This window comes from Pristis pectinata, chromosome 21 (genome assembly GCF_009764475.1).
Source record: "Pristis pectinata isolate sPriPec2 chromosome 21, sPriPec2.1.pri, whole genome shotgun sequence".
NCBI lineage: Eukaryota > Metazoa > Chordata > Chondrichthyes > Rhinopristiformes > Pristidae > Pristis > Pristis pectinata.
In genome coordinates this window covers 415,718-438,891 of record NC_067425.1, presented here as the reverse complement: position 1 = coordinate 438,891, position 23,174 = coordinate 415,718, and the positions used below count along the sequence as shown (strand labels likewise).

Sequence of the window (23,174 nt, the reverse complement as noted above, 5' to 3'; positions counted from 1 at the left end):
GCCCCAAAGCCAAGTGGCGAGGCAGTGATATTGCATCCACTGTAGACCCGTTGTGACAGTAGGCAAATTGCAGTAGGTCCAGGTCCTTGCTCAGGCAGGAGTTGATTTTAGCCATGACTAACCTCTCAAAGCACTTCATCACGGTTGATGTGAGTGCTACCAGGTGACAGTCATTGAGGCAGCTCACCCTGCTCTTCTTGGGCACCGGTATGATTGATGCCCTTTTGAAGCCGTTGGGAACCTCCGAATGCAGCAGTGTGAGGTTGAAGATGTCCTTGAACACTCCAGCCAATTGGTCGGCACAGATTTTAGTCCTCTGCCAGGTACACAGTTGGGGCCTGATGCCTAGCGAGAGTTCACCCTCTTAAAGGATGTTTTGATGTCAGCCTCCAAGACAGATCACAGGTCACCAGATGCTGTGGGGATTCGCACAGGTGTAGTGTTATTCTCCCTTTCAAAACATGCATTTAAAAGCGTTGAGCTCATTGGGGAATGAAGCATCACTGCCACTTATGCTGTTAGGTTTAACCTTATAGGAAGTAATGACATGTAAACCCTTGCCACAGCTGTCGTGCATCCGATTGTGTCTCTAACTTCACACAGAATTGCCTTTTCGCTCTCAAGATGGCTTTCCATAGGTCATTCCTGGACTTCTGGCAAGGTTCTGGATTGCCAGTCTTGAATGCCACAGATCTAGCAGACTCTGCCCTCAGCAGACTGTGAACCTCCTGGTTCATCCCGGCCTTCTGGTTTGGGAAGACTCGGTATGTTCTTGATGGCAGACACTCATCCATGCAGGTCTTGAAGTCGGCGATGGCCATGGCATATTCATTCAGATCCGAAGCTGAATCCCTGAATATGCTCTGGTCTACCGATTCAAAGCGGTCCTTTAAACACTCCTCCACCTCCCTTGACCAGACCTTCGTGGATCTCACCACTGGTGCTGCAGTCCTCAGTCTATGCCTATGTGTTGGGAGCAGAAGTACAGCCAGGTGATCGGACTTGCCAAAATGTGGGTGTGGGGTGGCATGGTAAGCATCCTTGACAGTGATTTAATAGTGATCGTGTGTTGGTTTCTCTGGTTCCACAGGTGACATGTTGGTGGTAGTTTTTCCAGAGACTTCTTCAAGCTGGCCTGGTTGAAGTCCCTCACGATGATCGGGAAGGCATCAGAGTGCGCTGTCTCATGACTGCTGATCACGGTGCTCAACTACTCCAGTGCCAACTTGACATTTGCCTGGGGTGGAATGTAGACTCCTACCAGGATGATGGCGGAGGATGCCCTTGGCAGGTAGAATGGACAACACTTGGCCGCCAGATGTTCCAGGTCAGGGAAGCAGGACTGAGACAGATCCACCACGCCTGTGCACCACGAAGAGTTAATCATAAAGCAAATACCACCGTCTCTGCCTTGACCTGATGCTGCTGTCCAGTCCATGCGGTGGATGGTGAAGCCCTTGGACTGGAGCAGTGTGTCCAGAGTGCTGGGGGTGAGCCATGTCTCTGTGAAGCAGAGTACATGACAGTCCCTGATGTTCCTCTAGTACTGCAGTCTTGCTCTGAGGTCTTCAGTTTTATTTTCCACAGACTGTACATTAGCCAGGAGGATGGTGGTGAGAGGGGGCCTTAGGGCCCTGTGTTTCAGTTTTAACTGCAGCCCTGCCCTGCAGCCACATTTCCTGAGACAATGGAGACATTCCTTGAGCTTCCAGCTGCTGCACTCACTCCCTGGGTGGTCTGGAATCCCCAGTCTGCCAGTCCTGAAGATTGCGGGTTCTTATAAATGACTTGAAGCAATGAGACAGCCTCTGTGACTGCAGATTTCAGCCGTAGTAGTTGTAGATGGGTGTATTTGATAATTCACTCAAGAGCTGCAGACAAAAAGTTGCCTCTCTCCGGCACCACCTTTGTAAACCTGCTAGAAGTTTAAAAAATTATGAGCCATAGAAAGGGTTAATATTTTCCCCAGGGTAGAAATGTCAAATACCAGAGGGCATAGGTTTAAGGTGAGAGGGGTGAAGATTAAAGGAGATGTATAGATAGAGTGGACAGCCAGCACCTTTTTCCCCAGGGCAGCAATGGCCAATACCAGCGCACATCCGTTTAAGGTGAGAGAACAAAAGCTTAGGCGAGATGTCAGAGGTAGGTTTTTCACACAGAGAGTGGTGGGTACCTGGAATGCACTGCCGAGGGTGTTGGTAGAGGCTGATACAATAGGCACATTTAAAAGACTCTTAGATAGGTACATGGATGTGTTACGAGTCAGGTTGCTATTTGGCGAATGTCCCTTTAAGGCACCTGGACAGTAGAGGTGTGTGTGTGTGTGTGTGTGTGTGTGTGTGTGTGTGTGTGTGTGTGTGTGTGTGTGTGTGTGTGTGGTGTCACCACAACAGCAAGACTATACATCGTGCTGGCTGTTTGTCTCTGTATCAATGGATGAAGAACAATAGCTGTGTCTGTCACTACAATCCACGTATGGATTTTTGGAGCTAACAAGTGGAGTTCACTTTGTCGTTAACCTGTAGTGGGAAACAGGTATTTCTGTGGGCGGCCATGTATCAAATGCCTTCGGGGTGGCAGATACTTCGGAATACAGCAGTGGAGATCTTCGGAGATTGAGGTGTCGTATGGGTTCCATCGTGTAACATGTGAATTTTGTAAATTCTCTCTACATTTTCTCTTCAGTCAATGGTGGTTTTGCAAAAGCTTTTGCTCACGTTTCACCTTATGACTTGCTGAACTGAACTTTGAGAACTATTCCTAGACTTGGGGTTTGGGAATTTGCCACACACACACTTTGAGTTTAGTTTTGGGGATTATGTTTGATATCTATCGTTTTTACTTTTCTTATTATTACAAGTAGTTACTAATAAAATAGTTTCTAACACTTATACATGACTCAGTGTGTTTCTATTGTTGCCGGTACGTAACAGATGAAAGAAAAATGGAGGGTTGTGAGCTGTTTAGGAGGGAAGGGTTACATTGATCATGGAGTAGGTTTCTATAGGTCGGCACAACATCATGGGCCGGAAGGCCTGTACTGTTTTATGTTCTATGTGCGGGGCACGTTTGGTACACAGAGTGGTAGGTGCCTGGAACATGCTGCCAGTCGGCATGACGGAAGCAGACATGATACTGGAGTTTAAGGGGCATTTAGACAGGTGCAGGAACATTCAGGGAATGGAGGGATATATTCTATGTTCTCTATATTCTCCCCTGGCAGATTAGCAAACAGTAATCAGAATTGTGCCACAAGGATCTTCAGCAGTGTATTGTATCCAGGTTTACTAATGGTACAAAGATGGGTGGAAACGTAAAAGGAGGACATAACATTCCTACAAACTGTTATAGGCAGGTTAAATAAGTAGGAAAAAAGGTGGCAGATGGTACATAATGAAAAGAGAGAAATTATCCACTTTGGTAGGAAGATTGGAAAAGAAGAATATTATGTAATGGTGTCAGGTTAATGAATTCTTATGTTTAGAGAGATCTGGATAGATCTGTACAACAAACAGAAAGTGGGCATGTACAGTATGTGTGGTTAAAACCTAGGATGGAGTACAAAAGTGGAGAAGTCTTGCTGACTGGACAGAGCTGTTCAACTACAGCTGGGATGTAGTATCCAACAATAGTCTTCTTATTTAAAGAAATATATACTTGTCTTAGAAGACCCACTAAGTTAATTCCTGGAACAAAAGGGGTTTCTTTAATGAGGAAATAATGCACAGATTGGGTTAATACTCTCTGGGATTTAAAGCAATGAGAAATGTACAAGATTCTGAGGGACTTGACAGGTCGATGCTGTGAGAATGTTTTTCCTTTTGGGGCATCTAGCACTGGGGAGCATGGTCACTACATAAAATGCCATTTATTTAAGAGTAAGATAGAGATTTCTTCTCTTGGAGTGTTATGACTTCATAATTCTCTACCCCAATGAGCTGTGAATGATCAGTCATTGTGTAAATGCTTAGCTGTGAAAGATTTATGGAATATAGGTAATGAAGGGTTTCGGTGTAAGGTAAGAAAGTGGAATTGAGGCCAATGAAAAAATTCACCATGATATTACTAGAAGGCACAGAAGGCTTGAAGCAGGGCCTACTCTTGCTATTATTTATCTTCTTATGTAGTTACACAGGGCCCATAAAATGAACTTCATTCTTATTTTTATCCTTTGTCTTATTATGTTGTAAGAATACTTCATAGAACAATTACAGCACAATTCAGGCCCTTCAGCCCACAAAGCTGTGCCAAACATGTCCCTACCCTAGAAATTACTAGGCTTACCCATAGCCCTCTATTTTACTCAGCTCCATGTACCTATCTAACAGTCTCTTGAAAGACCCTATCGTATCAGCCTCCACCACCGTTTCTGGCAGCCCATTCCACGCACTCACCACTCTCTGAGTAAAAAACTTACCCCTGACATCTCCTCTATCTCTACTCCCCAGCACCTTAAACCTATGTCCTCTTGTGGCCACCAATTCAGCCCTGGGGAAAAGCCTCTGACTATCTACCCTATCAATACCTCACATCATCTTATACACCTCAATCAGTTACCCCCTCATCCTCCGTCTCTCCAAGGAGAAAAGGCTGAGTTCCCTCAGCCTGCTTTCATAAGGCATGCTCCGCATTCCAGGCAGCATCCTTGTAAATCTCCTCTGCACCCTCTCTATGGCTTCCACATCTTTCCTGTAGTGAGGTGACCAGAACTGAGCACAATACTCCAAGTGGGGTCTGACCAGTGACCTATATAGCTGCAACAATACCTCACGGCTCCTAAATTCAATTCCCCGATTGATGAAGGACAATACACCATATGCCTTCTTAACCACAGAGTCAACCTGCGCAGCTGCTTTGAGCGTCCTATGGACTCGGACCCCAAGATCCCTCTGATCCTCCACACTGCCAAAAGTCCTACCACTAATACTATATTCTGCCAACATACTTGACCTACCAAAATGAACCACTTCACACTTATCTGGGTTGAACTGCATCTGCCCTTTCTCAGCCCAACTCTGCATCCTATCTATGCCCCTCTGTAACCTCTGATAGCCCTCCAAACTATCCATAACACCCCCAACCTTTGTCATCCGCAAACTTACTAACCCACCCCTCCACTTCCTCATCCAGGTCGTTTATAAAAGTCACAAATAGTAAGGGTCCCAGAGGTACACCACTGGTCACCGACCTCCACTCAGAATACGACCCTTCAACAACCACTCTTTGCCTTCTGTGGGCCAGCCAGTCCTGGATCCACACTGCAATGTCCCCTTGGATCCCATGTCTCCTCACTATGTCTCATAAACCTCGCATGGGGTACCTTAGGGGCAGTAAATCACAGTTATTTTGTTAAAACACATCAAGGCCCGAAACATTTACTATTGTTGTCTGTGCTGATTCTTCCTGAACTGCTATATTAATTTCCACCTGCAAAACATTGTCTTAGAAAAGTTTATCTTTCCCTTTAGTTACCTTTAGTGTTCGACAGATAAAGATTCCAAGTAAACTTCCTCAAGTCTGGTGGTAAGCTGTGGTTAAACAAGATACGCAATTTGGATTTCATGTCTGGCCACTTCTGTAGTAGATACATCTGAAAAATAAAAATAAATCTTTATTAGCTGAAAGAAATATTTATCAATAATTAACCCTCTTAAGGTTTGCTTCTAAAGCGACTGACCTCGTCTCCTGAGCTATCCCAGCAATACGATCTCTTTACTCAGTGTTTCCTTGTGTTTTTGATTTGAATACAATTCCTCATTGAAACGTAGAAAACAAAACTTAAGAAGTGGCCACTTGCCCCATCACATCTGTGCCAGTTGAAAAAGAGCTACCAAAACGAATCCCGCCATCAAGGACTTGGTCCCTAACCCTGCAGATCATTGATCTTCAAGTATACACCTAAGTATTCCAATCAGTTCTTATTTAGATAATTAATGCAACATGTTACCAGCTTATATTTTACTCTGAGATTTTACATTCATTATGTAACCAGACAGTTGCCTCAGGATTCATTTGACTATTAAAGCCATTCTTATTGCAATATCCAGATAGCTAATTTTCATATCTGGGGTATTGTGCTACATTTCTCAAATATGACATCCCAGAATTAAATGTAGTAAACTCTTAAGCTCAAAAGCAAAGCTCTGACACAATTATATTACGGGTCCTCCCAGGTTATGAACACCTGACTTATGGACATCCCATACATACAAACGAGTGTTTGGGAGACCAGCAGGATGGATGGACATGGTTTTGATGCTGCTGTGGGGCTGCAGGCATCTTCTGCCACACAGGAATGGGGCATATCCATGTGCTTTCTCTCCTCACTGCCCCTCTCTCCACCCGGAGCTGCAACAATCAGCAGCTGGGTCTAGTTGAACAGAGCCGGGTGAGCTGAGCAGACTCACTTGCTCACTCACTAAGTCAGTGAGGCTGGCTGACAGCTGCTCTTCCTGCACCTGCTCGCTCTCCTGTCACAGCCGTTTCTGCAATCCTTCCCATACACTGTTTTTGTTCATTTCTGGGTTACGAACAGTTCTTAGGAATGGAACCATCTTGTAACCTGGGGACTGCCTGTATTTAGAAAGCTCTGACAGAAGAAGCAGAATATGTTTCTTTTTAAATATATTTTAAATATTCTTTCAAATGCAATTATGAATCCATTAAAAGCCCATGGACCTCAAAAGCTATCTTGACTACACCTCCATCCACCCTGAAATTTCTTCACTCAAAAAAGTGGTGAATCTTTGGAAGCCTCTACCCCGGGAGGACTCTGGAGGCTCTGTCATTGATTGTGTTCAAAACAGATCAATAGATTTCAGTATATTAAAGAAATCAATGGAAATGTGGATAGTGCAAAAAAGTGGTCTGAGATAGATCAGCCATAATCTTGTTGAATTGCAGAGGGGCCAGATGGTATGTTCCTGTTCCTATTTCTTATCTTTAGCCACTCTTCCAGGATTATGCTTACTGTATATGTAACTACGTCTATGAGCCTGGCACAACCATTTTGTCTTTTCTGTTTCTCCTCATTCTTTCCAGTAAAACATATCACTTTACACTTGACAATGTTAAGTTTGTCTGTCTATTCTGATGAACTGTTTAGTTATCTTTCGCAGTGTTTAACAAGGCTGAACACTATTTATCAAATCCCCAAGTTTGGTATTATATGCACATTTTGAAACCTTACCTTTTATACCAACATCTACGCTATTAATATACATATTAAAAAGATCAATGCTTGCAGTGCTGACTCTGGGGAATATAATTGCCTACTATTCTCCATTCTGAGAAACAGAACTCTCTCTTGTCTGTCCTTGAGCTAATGTTTATCCATGCCTCCACTGACCCTTTAATTCCATGCACCTCCAAGTTTGGTTGTTTTCCTTCTGGAAGAGAAGACAGAGAGACCTGATAGAAAAGTAAAAGATCATGATTGATTTAAACAGGGTAAACAAAGAGAAGCTATTCCTATTATCAGATGGATTGAGGAAAAGATTTAAAGAATGAAAGTGAAGAGCACAGGGCAGATGTAAGAAAAACCTTTTTATTCTATGCAGAGACAGTTATTATCTGTACTTCATTCACTGTCTGTAGAGATAGTGGAAACATATTCTATCAGACCTTTGAAGAATCATACAGCACAGAAACAAGCTATTTCAGCCCACCTCGTGATGCCTATCTACACAAATCCCATTTGGACACATTCGATCCATATTCCTTTATCTCTTTCTGATCCAAGTAAATATCCAAATGCCTTTTAAACATTGTAAATTTATCTGCCTCCACTACCTCCTCTGGCAACTCTTTCCAAATATTCATTACCCTCTGTGTGCAAAAACTTACCCCTCAGATCTCCTTTACATTTCTCCCCTCTCACCTTAAACCTGTGCCTTCTAGTTCCAGACTTCCCTGCCCTGAGGAAAAGATTCTGAACAATTTATCCTATGTCCCTCATAATTTTATAATCCTCGAGAAGGTCATCCCTCAGCCTTCTATATTCCAGTGAGAATAAACCCAGCCTATTCAATCTCTCATAACTAAAGCCCTCCATTCCAAGGAACATCCCTGTGAAGATGGATAAGACCTTAAGGAAAATTTTTTTTTTTTTTTTTAAAGAGGTATGGGGAAAGAGTGGATGGATAGTTCAGGCTCAAAGTTGGTTTATAATGGAATGAATTATCTCATTTTGCAATATGATGATTTTATATTTCTATGATACCTTGGTGAATTACTTCAAGATTCATAAGGGCTGCTTTACACCAGGAATCTACAACAATCTTCCTTCCTCAGAAGCACTCAGACAGCCAAGTGTATTAATGCAAATTTTCTCTCAAGTGTTTTTGTTTCATTCTGCTAATGGCTATGTTTGGAGCATCATTTATGCAGCTCCATTTCATTATTTGCCTTCATGTTAAGAGCAGAATTTGTGCAGCCAGGTGCTGAACATAAGTCAGTTTCCTCCATTTCCATGAGGGATTAGGTTGCATTGCGACAGTGAACTTTATTCAAGGAGGGAAAACAACACCAATATTGCCACATTGTCAAAATTCCCTATGGACTTAATGCTAAGTGTTCCAATGTCGACAAATAGGTTTTTAAGTAATGTTCCACAGAAAACTAAAGTCAAATTGTCACTAAGCATAATTATCGAGATGGAAAGAATCATGAGAGAAATGAAATACTAAATAAATTTGCATCTATATCAGTTCTTCCAGATTAGGACACAGTGATGTAACAGACTCTCAGGAATATAACACTCAATAATTTAAAAAAATCATTGAAATTATTTATATTTTTTGAACTGATGCAGAGAGAAAAAAAAATGGGTAATGCCACTAAATTACCAGTCAGATTGAACTTGGTAATTAATGGAGTATATCATGAAAATACGTTCAATAATTAGTACTGTATGAAAAAAGTTGAACGAATGGAAGGTCATAAACCTGATAGAGGTGTACAAGATGATAAGAGCACAGAGTGAGTGGACAGACAGAGACTTTTTTCCAGGGGGGAAATGACTAACACAAGGGGGCATAATTTTAAGGTGATTGGAGGAAAGTACGGGGGGATATCAGAGGTAAGTTTTTTTTCCACACAGAGTGGTGGGTGCGTGGAACGCACTGCCAGGGGTGCTGGTAGGGGCAGATACATTAGGGACATTGAAGAGACTCTTAGATAGGCACAGGGATAATAGAAAAATGGAGGGGTATGTGGGAGGGAATGGTAAGATTGATCTTAGAACAGGTTAAAAGATCAGCACAACACTGAGCTGAAGGTTCTGTACTGTGCTGTATTGTTCGATGTTCTATGTTCTGTAAAGCTGATATTTTAACTTTGTTTCTAATAACCTGCTGAATATTTACTACATTTTCTGTATTTATTTCAGATTTCTAGCACCTGCACAGGTACGATTTGATCATACCTCAAGGCAGACATGTGGCATAGCATGGTGATTGTTAAAAGAAACAAACCCACCACACCATCCTCGATATGACTCTGAAATGCTTCACTCCTAGTTTTCATTGGTTTGCTTTCCTGTATTTTACCAATGAGGTGTCTACCAATCTGTTCCTCCAACGCAGAATTGATCCGATTAACAAGTGCCCTGTAGACATTTCCTATAGATACAAAAATGAAAACATCAGTTTATGAAGACAGGTCATTGACCCGAAACGTTAATTAGAGTCATAGAGTCATACGGCACAGAAATAGACCCTTTGGCCTAACCGGACCATGCCAACCAAGATGCTCCATTCATTTGCCAGCATTTGGTCCATAACCTTCTAAACCTTTCCAATCCATGTACCTGTCCAACTGTCTTTCAAAAGTTCTTATTGTAGCTGCCTCAACCACTTCCTCTGGCAGCTCATTCCACATAGATACCACCCTTTGTGTAAAAAATTCGCCCCTCATGCTCCTCTTAAAGTTTTCCCCTCTCACCTTAAACATACCCTCTAGTTCTTGATACCCCAACTCTGGGAAAAAGACTGAGTGCATTCACCTTATCTATACCCATTGTGATTTTATGCACCAAAAGATCACCTCTCAGTCTCCTATGCTCCGAGGAATAAAGTCCTAGCCTGTCCAACCTCTCCCTATAACTCAGTCCCTCAAGTCCTGGCAGCATCCTTATAAATCTTTTCTGCACTCTTTCCAGTTTAATAACATCTTTCCTATAGCAGGGTGACCAAAACTGAACACAATACTCCAAGTGCAGCCTCACCAGCATCCAGGTGTGGTCTCACCAGTGTTAGTTCTGTTTCTCTCTCCACAATTTTGCCCAACCAAGTAAGTATTTTCGCCAATCTCTGTTTTTATTTTATCCCAGGTCAATGACATCATCAGAACTAGAAAAAGTTCAAAAACTGGGATGGTGTAATTTGCAGAAAGGGGGAAACTGTTTTTCTATCTACATAGATGCTGCCTAGGCATGGACATACACCATGTTAGACATAGTACATAGAACAGTACAGCATCAGGAATAGCCCCTTTGGCTAACAATGATGTTGTGCCAAACTATTTAAACGAGTAATTAGACACCTAACTAAACTAATCCCTTCTGCCTACACAATACATATCCCTCCATTCTCTGCACATTCACATGCCTATCTGATAACCTCTTAAAAGCTGCACGGTTAGCGTAATACTATTACAGCGCCAGTGACCTGGGTTCAATTCGGCCACTGTCTGTAAGGAGTTTGTGTGTTCTCCCCGTGGCTGCGTGGGTTTCTTCCGGGTGCTCCAGTTTCCTCCCACATTCAAAAGGCGTATGGGTTAGAAGTTGTGGGCATGCTATGTTGGCGTCGGAAGCGTGGCGACACTTGAGGGCTGCTCCCAGAACACTCTATGCAAAAGACGTATTTCACTGTGTGTTTGAATATACATGTGACTAATAAAGATATCTTATCTTATTTGCCTCCACTACCACCCCTGGCAGTGCATTGCAGGTACCTACCACTCCCTGTAAAAAAAACATGCCCTGCATATCACTTTTGAACTTATCCCTCATCACTTTAAATGCATGCCCTCTAGTATTAGACATTTCAATCCTGGAAAAACATACCGGCTCTTTACTCCAACTGTGCTTCTCATAACCTTATAACCTTCTATCAGGTCTCCCCTCAGCCTCTGCTGCTTCAGAGAAAACAACCCAAGTTTCTCCAGCCTCTCATAGCACCTGTCCTCCAATCAAAGCAGCATACTGGTAAAGCTGTGCTGCACCCTCTTCAAAGCCTCCACATCTTTCCTATAATGGAGCGACCAGAACTGAATGCAATAGTGAAGATGCAGCCTAAGCAGAGTTTTATAAAGCTGCAATATAACTTCCTGACTCTTGAACTCAATGCCTCAACTTATGAAGGCAAGCATGCCATAGCCTTCTTTACCACCCTGTCAACCTGTGCAGCCACTTCCAGGGAGAAATGTATTTCGACCCCAAGATCCCTCTGTACATCAACACTGTCAAGGGTCCTGCCATTAACTGTGTACTGTCCCTTTACACTGGCTCTGAGGCTCAGCAGGGAAGGGTAAAGTCAAGCAGAGCAATAGTGATAGGAAACTCAATAGATTCTGGCAATCTTCTGCACTATCCATAACACCACCAATCTTTGTATTATCTGTGAACTTACTAACCCACCCATACATGTTTTCATCCAAGTCATTTTATATACATCACTAACAACAGAGGTCCCAGTACTGATCCCTGCAGAACACCGTGTAGCGGTTAGCGTAACACTTTACAGCGCCAGCAACCTGGGTTCAATTCCAGCCACTGTCTGTAAGGAGTTTGTATATTCTCCTCGTGTTTGCATGTGTTTCCTCCAGGTGCTCCAATTTCCTCCCACATTCCAAAGACATACAGGTTAGGAAGTTGTGGGCATGCTATGTTGGCGCTGGAGGCATGGTGGCACTTGCGAGCTGCCCCCAGAACACTCTACGCAAGAGATGCATTTCACTGTGTGTTTCAATGTACATGTGACTAATAAAGATATCTTATCTTCTATAGGCAAGCTAATTCTGAATCCAAACAGCCAAGACAGAATGGATCCCATGCTTCTTCATCTTCTGGATGAGCCTACCATGAGGGACATTATCAAACGCCTAACTAAAATTCATGTGGACAACATACAGTACAAAGGGGACATACCAAATTTCTTTAGCCTCTGAGGAAGTAGAGGCGCTGGTGAGTTTTCTTGGCTGTGGCATCTATGTGATTTGACCAAGACAGGCTGTTGGTGAGGTTCACTCCCAGGAACTTGAAGCTCTTAACCCTCTCGACTTCAGCACCATTGATGTAGACAGGTGCAGGTACACCACCCCCTTTCCTGAAGTCAATGACCAGCTCTTTTAGGGAAAGGTTGTTGTCATGACACCATTCCACTAAGCTCTATCTCCTTTCTGTACTCCGACTCATCGCTGTCTGAGATACGGCCAACGACGGTGGTATCATCTGCAAACTTGTAGATGGAGTTAGAGCAGAATCTGGCCACACAGTCATGAGTTTATGGGGAGTAGAGTCGAGGGCTGAGGACAGAGCCTTGTGGGGCACCAGTGTTGAGAATAATTGTGCCGGAGGTATTGCTGCCTATCCTCACTGATTGTGGTCTGTTGGTTAGAAAGTCAAGGATCCAGTTACAGAGGGAGGTGTTGAGTCCTAGGTCTCGGTGTTTGGTGACACCGAGTTTGCTTGGGATTATTGTATTGAAGGCAGAGCTATAGTCAATAAACAATAGTCTAACGTAGGTGTCTTTACTGTCCAGATGCTCCAGAGCTGAGTGTAGGGCCAAGGAGATGGCATCCGCTGTAGACCTGTTTCGGCGATAGGCGAACTGCAGTGCGTCAAGATTGTCTGGGAGGCTGGAGTCGATGTGTGCCTTGACCAGCCTCTCAAAGCACTTCATGATGATGGATGTCAGAGCCACTGGTCGGTAGTCATTAAGGCATGTGACTAATAAAGATATCTTAAGATATCTACAGTATCTTATCTTAAACTCTTGGTCAAGGCCCCAGCAATCTCATCTCTTGTCTCCATCAATAACCTGGGGTATGCCCTATCAGGCCCTGGGGAATTTATCCACCTTAACAGTCTTCAAGAGACCCAACAGTATCTAGGTTCATAGAGACATGGAGTCATACAGCATGGAAACAGGCCCTTCAGCCCAACTGGTCCATGCCAACCAAGTTTCCCATCTAAGATCATCCCAATGCCCCCATATGGCCCTTATTTAGTTCTTGATTCCCTAACCCTGGGAAAAAAGACTATTTGTATTCACTCTATCTATGCACCTCATGATTTTATACACCTCTATAAGATCACCCCTGATTCTCCTATGCTCCAATGAAAACAGTTCCAACCTGCTCAACCTCTCTGCATTACACTCCATTGAGTCTCAGCAACATCCTCATAAATCTCCTCTGCACCCTTTCCAGCTTAATGGCATCTTTCCTATAGCAGGGTGACCAAAATTGAACACAGTATTCCAAATGTGGCCTCAACAATGTCTGTACAACTGCAACATAACATCTCAACTTCTATACCCAATGCCTTGACTGATTAATGCCAGTATACCAAAAGCCTCCTTTACCACATTGTCCACCTGCAAACGCCACTTTCAGGAAACCATGTATTGTACTCCTGGGTCCTTCTGTTCCACGACACTCCCCAGGGCCATAATGTTCACTGTGAAAGTCTGAACCTCATTTGTCTTCCCAAAATGCAACACCTTGCACTTATCCAAATAGAACTCCATTTGCCATTCCTTGACCCACTTACCTAGCTGATCAACATCCCTCTGTAAATCCTGATAACCATCTTCACTGTCAATGACACCACCTATTTTTAGAGTCATCTGCAAACTTACATGCCTTGTACATTTTCATCTAAATCATTGATATAGATGATAAACAGCAATCGGTCCAGCACTGACCCCCTTGGGAAAACCACTAATCGTGGGTTTCCAGTCTGAAAAACAACCTTCTACTATCACCCTCTGCTTCTTACTATCAAACCAATTGTGTGTCCAATTAACTAACTCTCCCTGGATCCCATGCCATAGCAGCCTACCAAGTGGAAACTATCATCTCTCAGTTTATTACATATTCTCCTCCTCCTCCACCACCCACTACCTTCCCCCCTCACCTGGACTCACTTATCACCTGAACTCACCTATCCCCTGCCTGCGTGCACTCCTACCCCTGTCCCCCACCTTCTTATTCTGGCTTCTGCCCTCTTCCTTTCCAGTCCTGATGAAGGGTCTTGGCTGAAACATCGACTGTTTATTTCCCTCCATGGATGCTGCCTGACCTGCTGAGTTCCTCCAGCACTTTTTGTGTATTGCTCCAGATTCCAGCATCTGCAGAATTTCTTATGTCAAATATTTCTTGTTTGTATTTACTGTGGAGAAAGACATGGATTCTAGAGAAGTTAATAGTGATGTCTTGAAGAAAGTCCACATTGCAGAAGAGGAGGTGTACTATACCCCAGCGTTCTGAAATAGGTAGCTGAAGAGATTGTGGAGGCATTAGTAATGATCTTTCAAGAATCACTACAGTCAGGAATGGTTCCAGAGGACTGGAAAATTGCAAATGTCATACCACTCTTTCAGAAGGGAGGGAGGCAAAAGACAGGAAATTATAGGCCAGTTAGCCTGACTTCAGTGGTTGCTAAGATGTTAGAGTCCATTATTAAGGATAAGGTTTCAGTGTACTTGGAAGCTCATGATAACATAGGCCAAAGTCAGCATGGTTTTCTTAAGGGGAAATCTTGCCTGACAAATCTGTTGCAATGCTTTGAGGAAATAACAGGCAGGATAGACAAAGGAAAGTTGGTGGATGTTGTTTACTTGGATTTTCAGAAAGCCTTTGACAAGGTGCTGCACATGAGGCTGCTAAATAAGATAGGAGCACATGGTATTACAGGAAAGGTACTAGCATGGATAGAAGATTGGCTGACTGGCAGAAGGCAAAGAGTAGGAATAAAGGGGACATTTTCTGGTTGGCTGCCAAGTGACTAGGGGTGTTCCGCAGGAGTCGGTGTTGGGTCCAGTACTTTTCACGTTATATGTTAATGATCTGGATGACGGAATTGAGGACTTTGTGGCCAGGTTTGTGGATGATACAAAGATAGGTGGAGAGGCAGGTAGTGTTGATGAATCAGGGAGTCTGCAGAAGGACTTAGACAGGCTGGGAGAATGGGCAAAGAAGTGGCAGATGGAATACAGTGTAGGGAAGAGTACTGTCATGCACTTTGGTGGAAGGAATAAAGGCGAAAACTACTTTCTAAACAGGGAGTGAATTCAGAAATCGGAGGTGTAAAGGAACTTGGGAGTTATAGTACTGGATTCCCTAAAGGTTAACTTGCAGGTTGAGTCGGTAGTAAGGAAGGCAAATGCAATGTTAGCCTTCATTCCGAGAGGCCTAGAATATAAGAGCAAGAATGTAATGCTGAGGCTTATAAGGCATTGGTCAGACTACATTTGGAGTATTGTGAGCAGCTATGGGCCCAATATCTAAGGAAGGATGTGCTGGCATTGGAGATGGTCCAGAGGAAGAATGATCCCAGGAATGAAAGGGTTAACATATGAGGAGTGTTTGATGGCTCTGGGCCTGTACTTGCTGGAAGGATGAAGGGGAGGATCGCATTGAAACCAACCGAATATTGAAAGGCCTGGATAGAGTGGATGTGGAAAGGATGTTTGCAGTGGTGGGAGAGTCTTGGACCAGAATGCACAGCCTCGGAATAGCAGGACGTCCCTTTAGAATAGAAATGAGGAGGAATTTCTTTAGCCAGAGAGTGGTGAATCTGTGGAATTCATTGCCACAGACGGCTGTGGAGGCCAAGTCATTGGGTATATATAAAGCGGAGGTTGATAGGTGCTTGATTAGTAAGAGTGTCAAAGGTTATGAGGAGAATGGGGTTGAGAGGGAAAAATAAATCAGCCATGAGAGCAGACTCGAAGGGCCGAATGGCATAATTCTGCTCCTATGTCTTATCGTCTTATAGGAGGTGCTGGAGGTCTTAAAAGGTATAAAGGTCGATAAATCCCTGGGACCTGATCCAGTGTATCCTGGGACTTTGTGGGAAGCTAGGGTTAATATTGCAAGACCCCTAGTGGAGATATTTGTATCATCGATAGCCACGGATGAGGTGCTGGGTGTCTAATGTTGTACCTTTATTTAAGAAAGGTTGCAAGGAAAAGCAAGGGAACTACAGACCTGTGAGCCTAACTTCAATGGTGGGTAGATTATTGCAGGGGATTCTGAGAGACAGGATCTACATGCATTTGGAAAGGTAAGGACTGATTAGGGACAGTCATCGTAGCTATGTGCATGGGAAATCATGTCTCACGAATTTGAGTTTTTTAAAGGGGTGGCCAAGAAGATAGACGCGAACAACACAATAGATATCTGCAGGTACTTAAGTGTGGCATTTGACAAGGTACTGCATGTTAAGCTGGTTCGGAAGATTAGATCACATGCAATCCAAGGTAAGGTAGCCAATTGGATACAAAATTGGCTTGACCATAGGAGACAGAGGGTGGTGGTGGAGGGTTGTTTTTCCAGACTGGAGGCCTGTGACCAGCAGTGTGCCGCAGGGATCAGTCCTAGGACCTCTGCTATTCGTGATTTATATGAATGATTTGGGTGTGAACGTAGATAGCATGCTTAGTAAGTTTGCAGATGACAGTAAAATTGGTGGTATAGTGGACAGTGAAGAAGGTTTCTAGGATTACAACAGGATTTAGATCAACTGGGTAAGAGAGCTGAGGAATGGCAGATGGAGTTTAATTCAGATAAGTGTGAGGTGTTGCATTTTGGTAAGACAGACTTGTACAGTAAATGGTAGGGGCCCGGGGAGTGTTGTAGAACAGAGAGAACTGGGGTGCAGGTGCAAAGTTCCTTGAAAACGCACCATGACCTTCCAATTTTTATACTCAATGCCCTGACTTATGAAGGCCAGCATGCCAAAAGTCTTCTTCACCACCCTGTCTCCACTTTCAGTGAACCATGTACTTGTACTCCAACGTCCCTCTGTTCTACAACACTCCCTAAGGCCTGGCTGATCACTGTGAAAGTCCTACCTGGATTTCACTTTCCAAAATGCAACATTGTCACACTTATCCAAATTAAATTCCATTTGCCATTCCTTGGCCCACTCACTCAGCTGATCAAAATCCCCCTGTAATTTTTGATGATCTTCTTCATTGTCCACCATACCACCTATTTTAGTGTCATCTGCAAACTTACTAACCATGCCTTGTACATTCTTATCCAAATTGTTGATATAGATGAAAAACATCAACACCAACTCCTGAGGCATACCACTAGTCACGGGCCTCCAGTCCAAGAAACAACCTTCCACCATCACCCTCAGCTTTCTACCATTTAGTCAATTGTGTATTCAGTTAGTCAGGTCTCCCTGAATTCCATGCGATGTATCCTTCCAAAGCAGCCTACCATGTGGAATCTTATCAAAGGCCTTAATGACGTCCATATAAACCACATCTACTATCCTGCCCTCATCGACTTTCTTGTCACACCATCAAAAAACTCAATCAAGTTCATAAGGCATGATCTCCTATGCACAAAGCCATGCTGACTACCCCTGATCAACTCTTGTCTTTCCAGATGCACATGTATCTTATCCCTCAGAATCCTCTCCAGTAATTTACCTATCACAGATGTTAAACTTTCTGGTCCATAGTTCCCAAGTTTTTCTTTGGCACCCTCCTTAAATAAATGCGCAACATTTGCTACCCTCCAGTCTGTCAGCACCACACCTGTGGCTTACAATGATGTAAATATCTCAGCCAGGGCTCCTGCGGTTTCTTCTCCAGCCTCTCACAGTGTTCTTGGATAAACCTGGTCAGGCGCTGGATCTTTATCTACCTTCATACCTTTTAAGACATCCAGCACTTCCTCTACTGTAATGCAGACTATCCCCAAGAGCCCCAGTTCTAAAGTCTTCATGTCTTCCTCCATGGGAAAAACAGAGGAGAAATATTCATTGAAGGCCTTGCTCATCTGCTGCAGCTCCATACAAAGATGGTCTTTGAGGTCCCTATTCTCTTGCTAGTGATTCTTTTTCCCTTAATATAATTTTAAAATTTCTTTGGATTTTCCTTAATCTTCCCTGCCAAAGCTATCTCATGCCCCCTTTTACACTCCTGCATCCCCTATTCTCCTCCAGGAATTCACTTGATCCCAGCTGCCTGTACCTGACCCATGCCTCCTTCTTCTTCCTGGCTAGGGCTTCACTTGCCCCATCCTTTTACCCAAGAGTAGGTTGTGCTTTGCCCTATGCCCTATTCCTATATATTGCCCAAGAAAACTTTCCTGAATGCACTGAAAAAATTCCACCCTTTCTAAGCCTTTAACAGTATGGCAGTCCTAGTCTATGTTAGGAAAGTTAAAATCCCATATTATGACAACTCTATTATTCTTGCAACTCTCCACAATCTCCCTGCATATTTGTTCTTCTAATTCCCATTGACTATTTGAGGGCCTATAGTACAACCCCAACAAGGTGATCATCCCCTTTGTATTTCTCAGCTCCATCTATAAAGCCTCTGCATGATCCTTCAGTAATTTCATCTCTGACTACTGCTGTGACCTTCCCCTTAATCAAAAATGCAACCACCCTTACTCTCTTTGCTTTGCCTCTATCTTGCCTAAAGTACCTGTACCCTGGAACATTAAGCTGGAAGTCCTGTCCCTCCCTGAGCCATGTTTCTGTAATTTCTATAATATCCCAGTCCCACGTAGCTATCCAAGCCCTAAATTCATCCACCTTACCTGCCAGACATAGGTTTAAGGTAAAGGTAGGAGATTTAAAGGGGACTTCAACCAGGATGGTTGAAATCTGGGCTGCACTGCCTGAGGAATAGGTGAGGTCAGAGACTTGTGTTAAGAAATATTTGGATAAGCACTCTAAAAGCCATAGCATAGAAGGCTATGGAACGAATATTAGAAAATAGGATTAGGCTGAAGCACCTGGTTCCACTATGATTCTCTACTTAGGCCATAATTTTCTTTTCTCACAACCTTACCTCCATTGATTGCTTTGGCAGCTCGGTCTACAAAAAGTGTTTTCTCAGATGCAGATAAATCAGTGAAGAAATCAATGTGTCCTTCTGCTAATTGCTGGAGCACAACATCAAACAGCTCTTTGCAATACTCCTGCCAACCCTACAAGAAAAAGTATTTAAGAAGAAACTCAGTAATAATCATAGAAGTGTGACTACTGCTAAAAGCAAGTGATGTAATGCCTTCATATCAGGATTCAAAATTTATGTGGCAGAACCCCATTATGCTTACTAGGTTATTGATGGCTGGTTCCCTTTCACTGGAATATTGATAATTTATTGTAGAATTGATATCCTGTTACTTTTCACTGAAGCACTGATAATTGGTTCTTTAACACTGGGTTGTTAAATACCTAGTTCTTAACAGTGGGTTATTAATTCACAGTTCCTTGTCATGATGGTATTGATACAGAGTTCCCCATTGAGGTGGTTTTGATACATGGTTCTGATACATGGTTCACTGTCACTGGGTAGCTACACAGTCCTTATCACTGAGGTAATGATACAGGTACCCCATCACTTTTTTTTTAGTTCATTCAAGGGATATCGGCTTCACAGGCTGAGTCAGCATTTAATTGCCCATTCCTAATAACCCTTGAGAAGGTGGTAGTGACCTGCCTTCTTGAACTGCTGCAGTCCTTCAGGGTATACCCACAATGCTGTCAGGGAGAGAGTTCCAGAATTTTGACCCAGCAATATATTTCCAAGTCAGGACTATGTGTGGCTTGGAGGCCAACTTCCATGCGGTAGTGTTCCCAAGCTTTTGCTGCCCTTGTCCTCCTAGTTGGTAGAAGTAGTGGGTTTGGAAAGTGCTGTCTAAGGAGTCTTTGTGAGTTGCTGCAGTGCATCCTGTAGATGGTACAACCTTTTGCCACTGTGTCGGTGGTAGAGCAAGTAAATGCTTGTTAATGGGGTGCCTATCAAGCAGGCTGCTATGTCCTGTATGGTATCGAGTTTCTTGAGTGTTGTTGAAGCTGTACTCATCCAGGCATGTGTTGAGTACTGCATCACATTTCTGACTTGAGCCTTGTAGAAGGTGGACAGGCTTTTGCGAGCTTGGAGGTGAGTAACCTGCGCAGGATTACTGTTGTATCTATATCCTGTTGTCCTTTATGGAGGTATGCCATGCAGTTCCCCATCACGGTGGTATTGATACAAGATTTCCCATCACTGGTATATTAAATCCCAGCTCCTCATCACTGCAGTATTGATTAATGATTTCTTTTGGAGCAGGAGTAGGCCATTCAGCCCCTCATGCCTGCTCTGCCATTCAATAAGATAATGGCTGATTTTTTTTTAACCTCAATATCACTTTCCTCCACTAATCCTATATCCTTTGATTCCCTTAAATATCTAAAAACCTGTTGATCCTTGTGTTGACTGATCATTTATAGTACTTATAGGTAGAGGATTCCAAAGATTTACCACCTTCTTCTCAACTCTATACTGAATGGCCAGCTCTTATGTTGAGACAGTGAATCCTGATTCTGGAAACCCCATCTGCCCTTTCAAACCTCTTAAGAATTTTGTTAAGTTTAATTCTCCTAAACCCTAGAGTATAGGCCTAGTCTGCTTGACCACTCTTCATATGACAAAACTGCTATCCCAGGAATCAATCTGGTGAAGCTTATTTGCAATCTCTTTATCACAAATATATTCTTATTTATGTGGGAGAACAATCCTTACACAACATTCTAAATGTTGTCTCAGAACATAGAACAGTACAGCTCAGGAATAGGCCCTTCAGCCCACGATGTTGTGCTGAACTAATTAAACAAGTAATTAAGTGTCAAACTAAACTAATCTCTTCTCCCTACACAATGTCCATATTCCTCCATTCTCTGCATATTCATGTGCCTATCTAAGAGCTCTTAAATTCCTCCATTGTATTTGCCTCCACAAACACCTCCGGCAGCACATCCCAGGCACCCATCACTCTCTGTGTAAAAAAACTTGCCCCGCATATTCCTTTGAACTTTCCCCCCTCACCTTAAATGCATGCCCTCTAGAATTAGACATCTTGACCCTGGCAAAAAGTACTGGCTGTCTATGCTATCTATGCCTCTCATAATCTTATAAACTATCAGTCTCCCCTCAGCCTTCACAACTCCAGAGAAAACAACCCAAGTTTGTCCAGCCTCTCCTTACAGCACCTGCCTTCTAATCAAGGCAGCAAAGTGGTAAAGCTGTGCTGCACCCTCTTCAAAGCCTCCACATTTTTCCTATAATGGAACAACCAGAACTAAATTCAATAGTCAAGATGCAGCCTAAGCAGAATTTTATAAAGCTGCAGCATAACTCAATGCCTAGACTAATAAAGACAAGCATGCCATATGCCTTCTTTAGTACCCTAACAACCTATGCAGCCACTTTCAGGGAGCTATGGACTCAGACCCCAAGGTCCCTTTGCATATTAACACTGTTAATGGTCTTGCCATTAACTGTCCCTTTACATTCGATCTCCCAAAGTGAAACACCTCACACTTGTCTGGATTAAACTCCATCTGCCATTTTTCTGCCCATATCTGCAACTGACTGATATCCTGCTGTATCCTTTGGCAATCTTCTGCACCATCCACAACACCATCAATCTTTGTATCATCTATGAACTTACTAACTCATCTATCCACGTTTTCACCAGGAGGGTTGAGAGCTTCAAGTTCCTAGGAGTGAACATCACCAACAGCCTGTCCTGGTCAAATCACGTAGATGCCACAGCCAAGAAAGCTTACCAGCACCTCGACTTCCTCAGGAGGCTAAAGAAATTCGATATGTCCCCTTTGACACTCACCAACTTTTATCGATGCACCATAGAAAGCATCCTGTCTGGATGCATCACAGCTTGGTATGGCAATTGTGCTGCCCAGGACTGCAAGAAACTGATGAGAGTTGTGGACACAGCCCAGTGCATCACGGAAACCAGCCTCCCTTCCTTGGACTCTCTTTACATCTTGCTGCCTTGGTGAAGCAGCCAGCATGATCAAAGACCCCACCCACCTGGGTCATTCTCTCTCCTCTCCCATCAGGCAGAAGATACAGAAGCCTGAGGGCACATACCACCAGGCTCAAGAACAGCTTCTATCCCACTGTGATAAGGCTATTGAACTGTTCCCTTATACGATGAGATGGACTCTGACCTCACAATCTGCCTTGTTGTGACCTTACACCTTATTGTCTACTAGTCTACCTGCGATGCACTTCATCTGTAGCTGTGACTCTTTACTCTGTGCTGTTATTGTTTTTAACCTGTACTACCCCAATGCATTCTGTACTAATGCAATGCAACTGCACTGTGTAATGAATTGACCTGTACGATCAGTATGCCAAACAAGTTTTTCACTGTACCTCAATGCAAGTGACAATAATAAACCAATACCAATATTTGCAGCAAGACTGCACTCTTTTATTTGAACCCTCTTTCGATAAAGGCCGACATATCGTTTGCCTGCAAATTACTTACTGTACCTGCATATTAATTTACAGTGATTTGGGTACATAGTCCTTTTGAAGATCAACACCCCTCAATCCTTCACAGTTTTAAACAAAAGATACTATGGTACTAATGCACAGGTCCTCGCCATTTGGGTTTTGCTACATGGTTCTTTGTCAATGGGATACCAATATCTCATTTACTTCCATTGGAATTTTGAATCATCTACCCAACTCCCTCTCATCGGGTATTGATATTTAGTTCTTTGTCACTGGGTTATTAATATCCAATCTAATTCCCTCTTACTGGAGTATTACGGTACAATTTCCCAACAATGGAGTGACTGTTACCTTACTCGCCATCAGTAGGATATTAATATCCAGTTTTGAGTCATTAATAGCAGGTTCATTTTTTACTCTAGGTAACACGCGATTCCCTATCACTATAATACTGACATCCAGTTTCCCGTCACTTATATCTTCATACACAATTCCTTGCCTCTGGAGTAATTGACATGTGGAGTCCAGCACCAGACTACTGATATGAAAGTTCCTTTTTGCTGGGATATTGATGACCAATTTCCCATCAAGCCTGCTCTGCCATTCAATAAGATCATGACTCATCTGACTATAACTTTACATTCCAGCCTATTCCAGGCA

General features: G+C 43.2%; 1 protein-coding gene across 1 annotated transcript in view; it reads right to left on the bottom strand.

Annotated features, from left to right (window-relative positions):
- LOC127581248 (uncharacterized) overlaps positions 1-23,174 on the bottom strand; it is a 195,530-nt gene that overhangs the window by 154,903 nt on the left and 17,453 nt on the right. The window contains exons 2-4 of the mRNA XM_052035449.1: positions 19,050-19,188; positions 9,478-9,620; positions 5,473-5,590 (exon numbers count right to left, since the gene is read on the bottom strand). Of these exons, the coding sequence (XP_051891409.1) occupies positions 5,473-5,590; positions 9,478-9,620; positions 19,050-19,188 (400 nt within the window). The remainder of the gene's footprint in view (positions 1-5,472; positions 5,591-9,477; positions 9,621-19,049; positions 19,189-23,174) is intronic.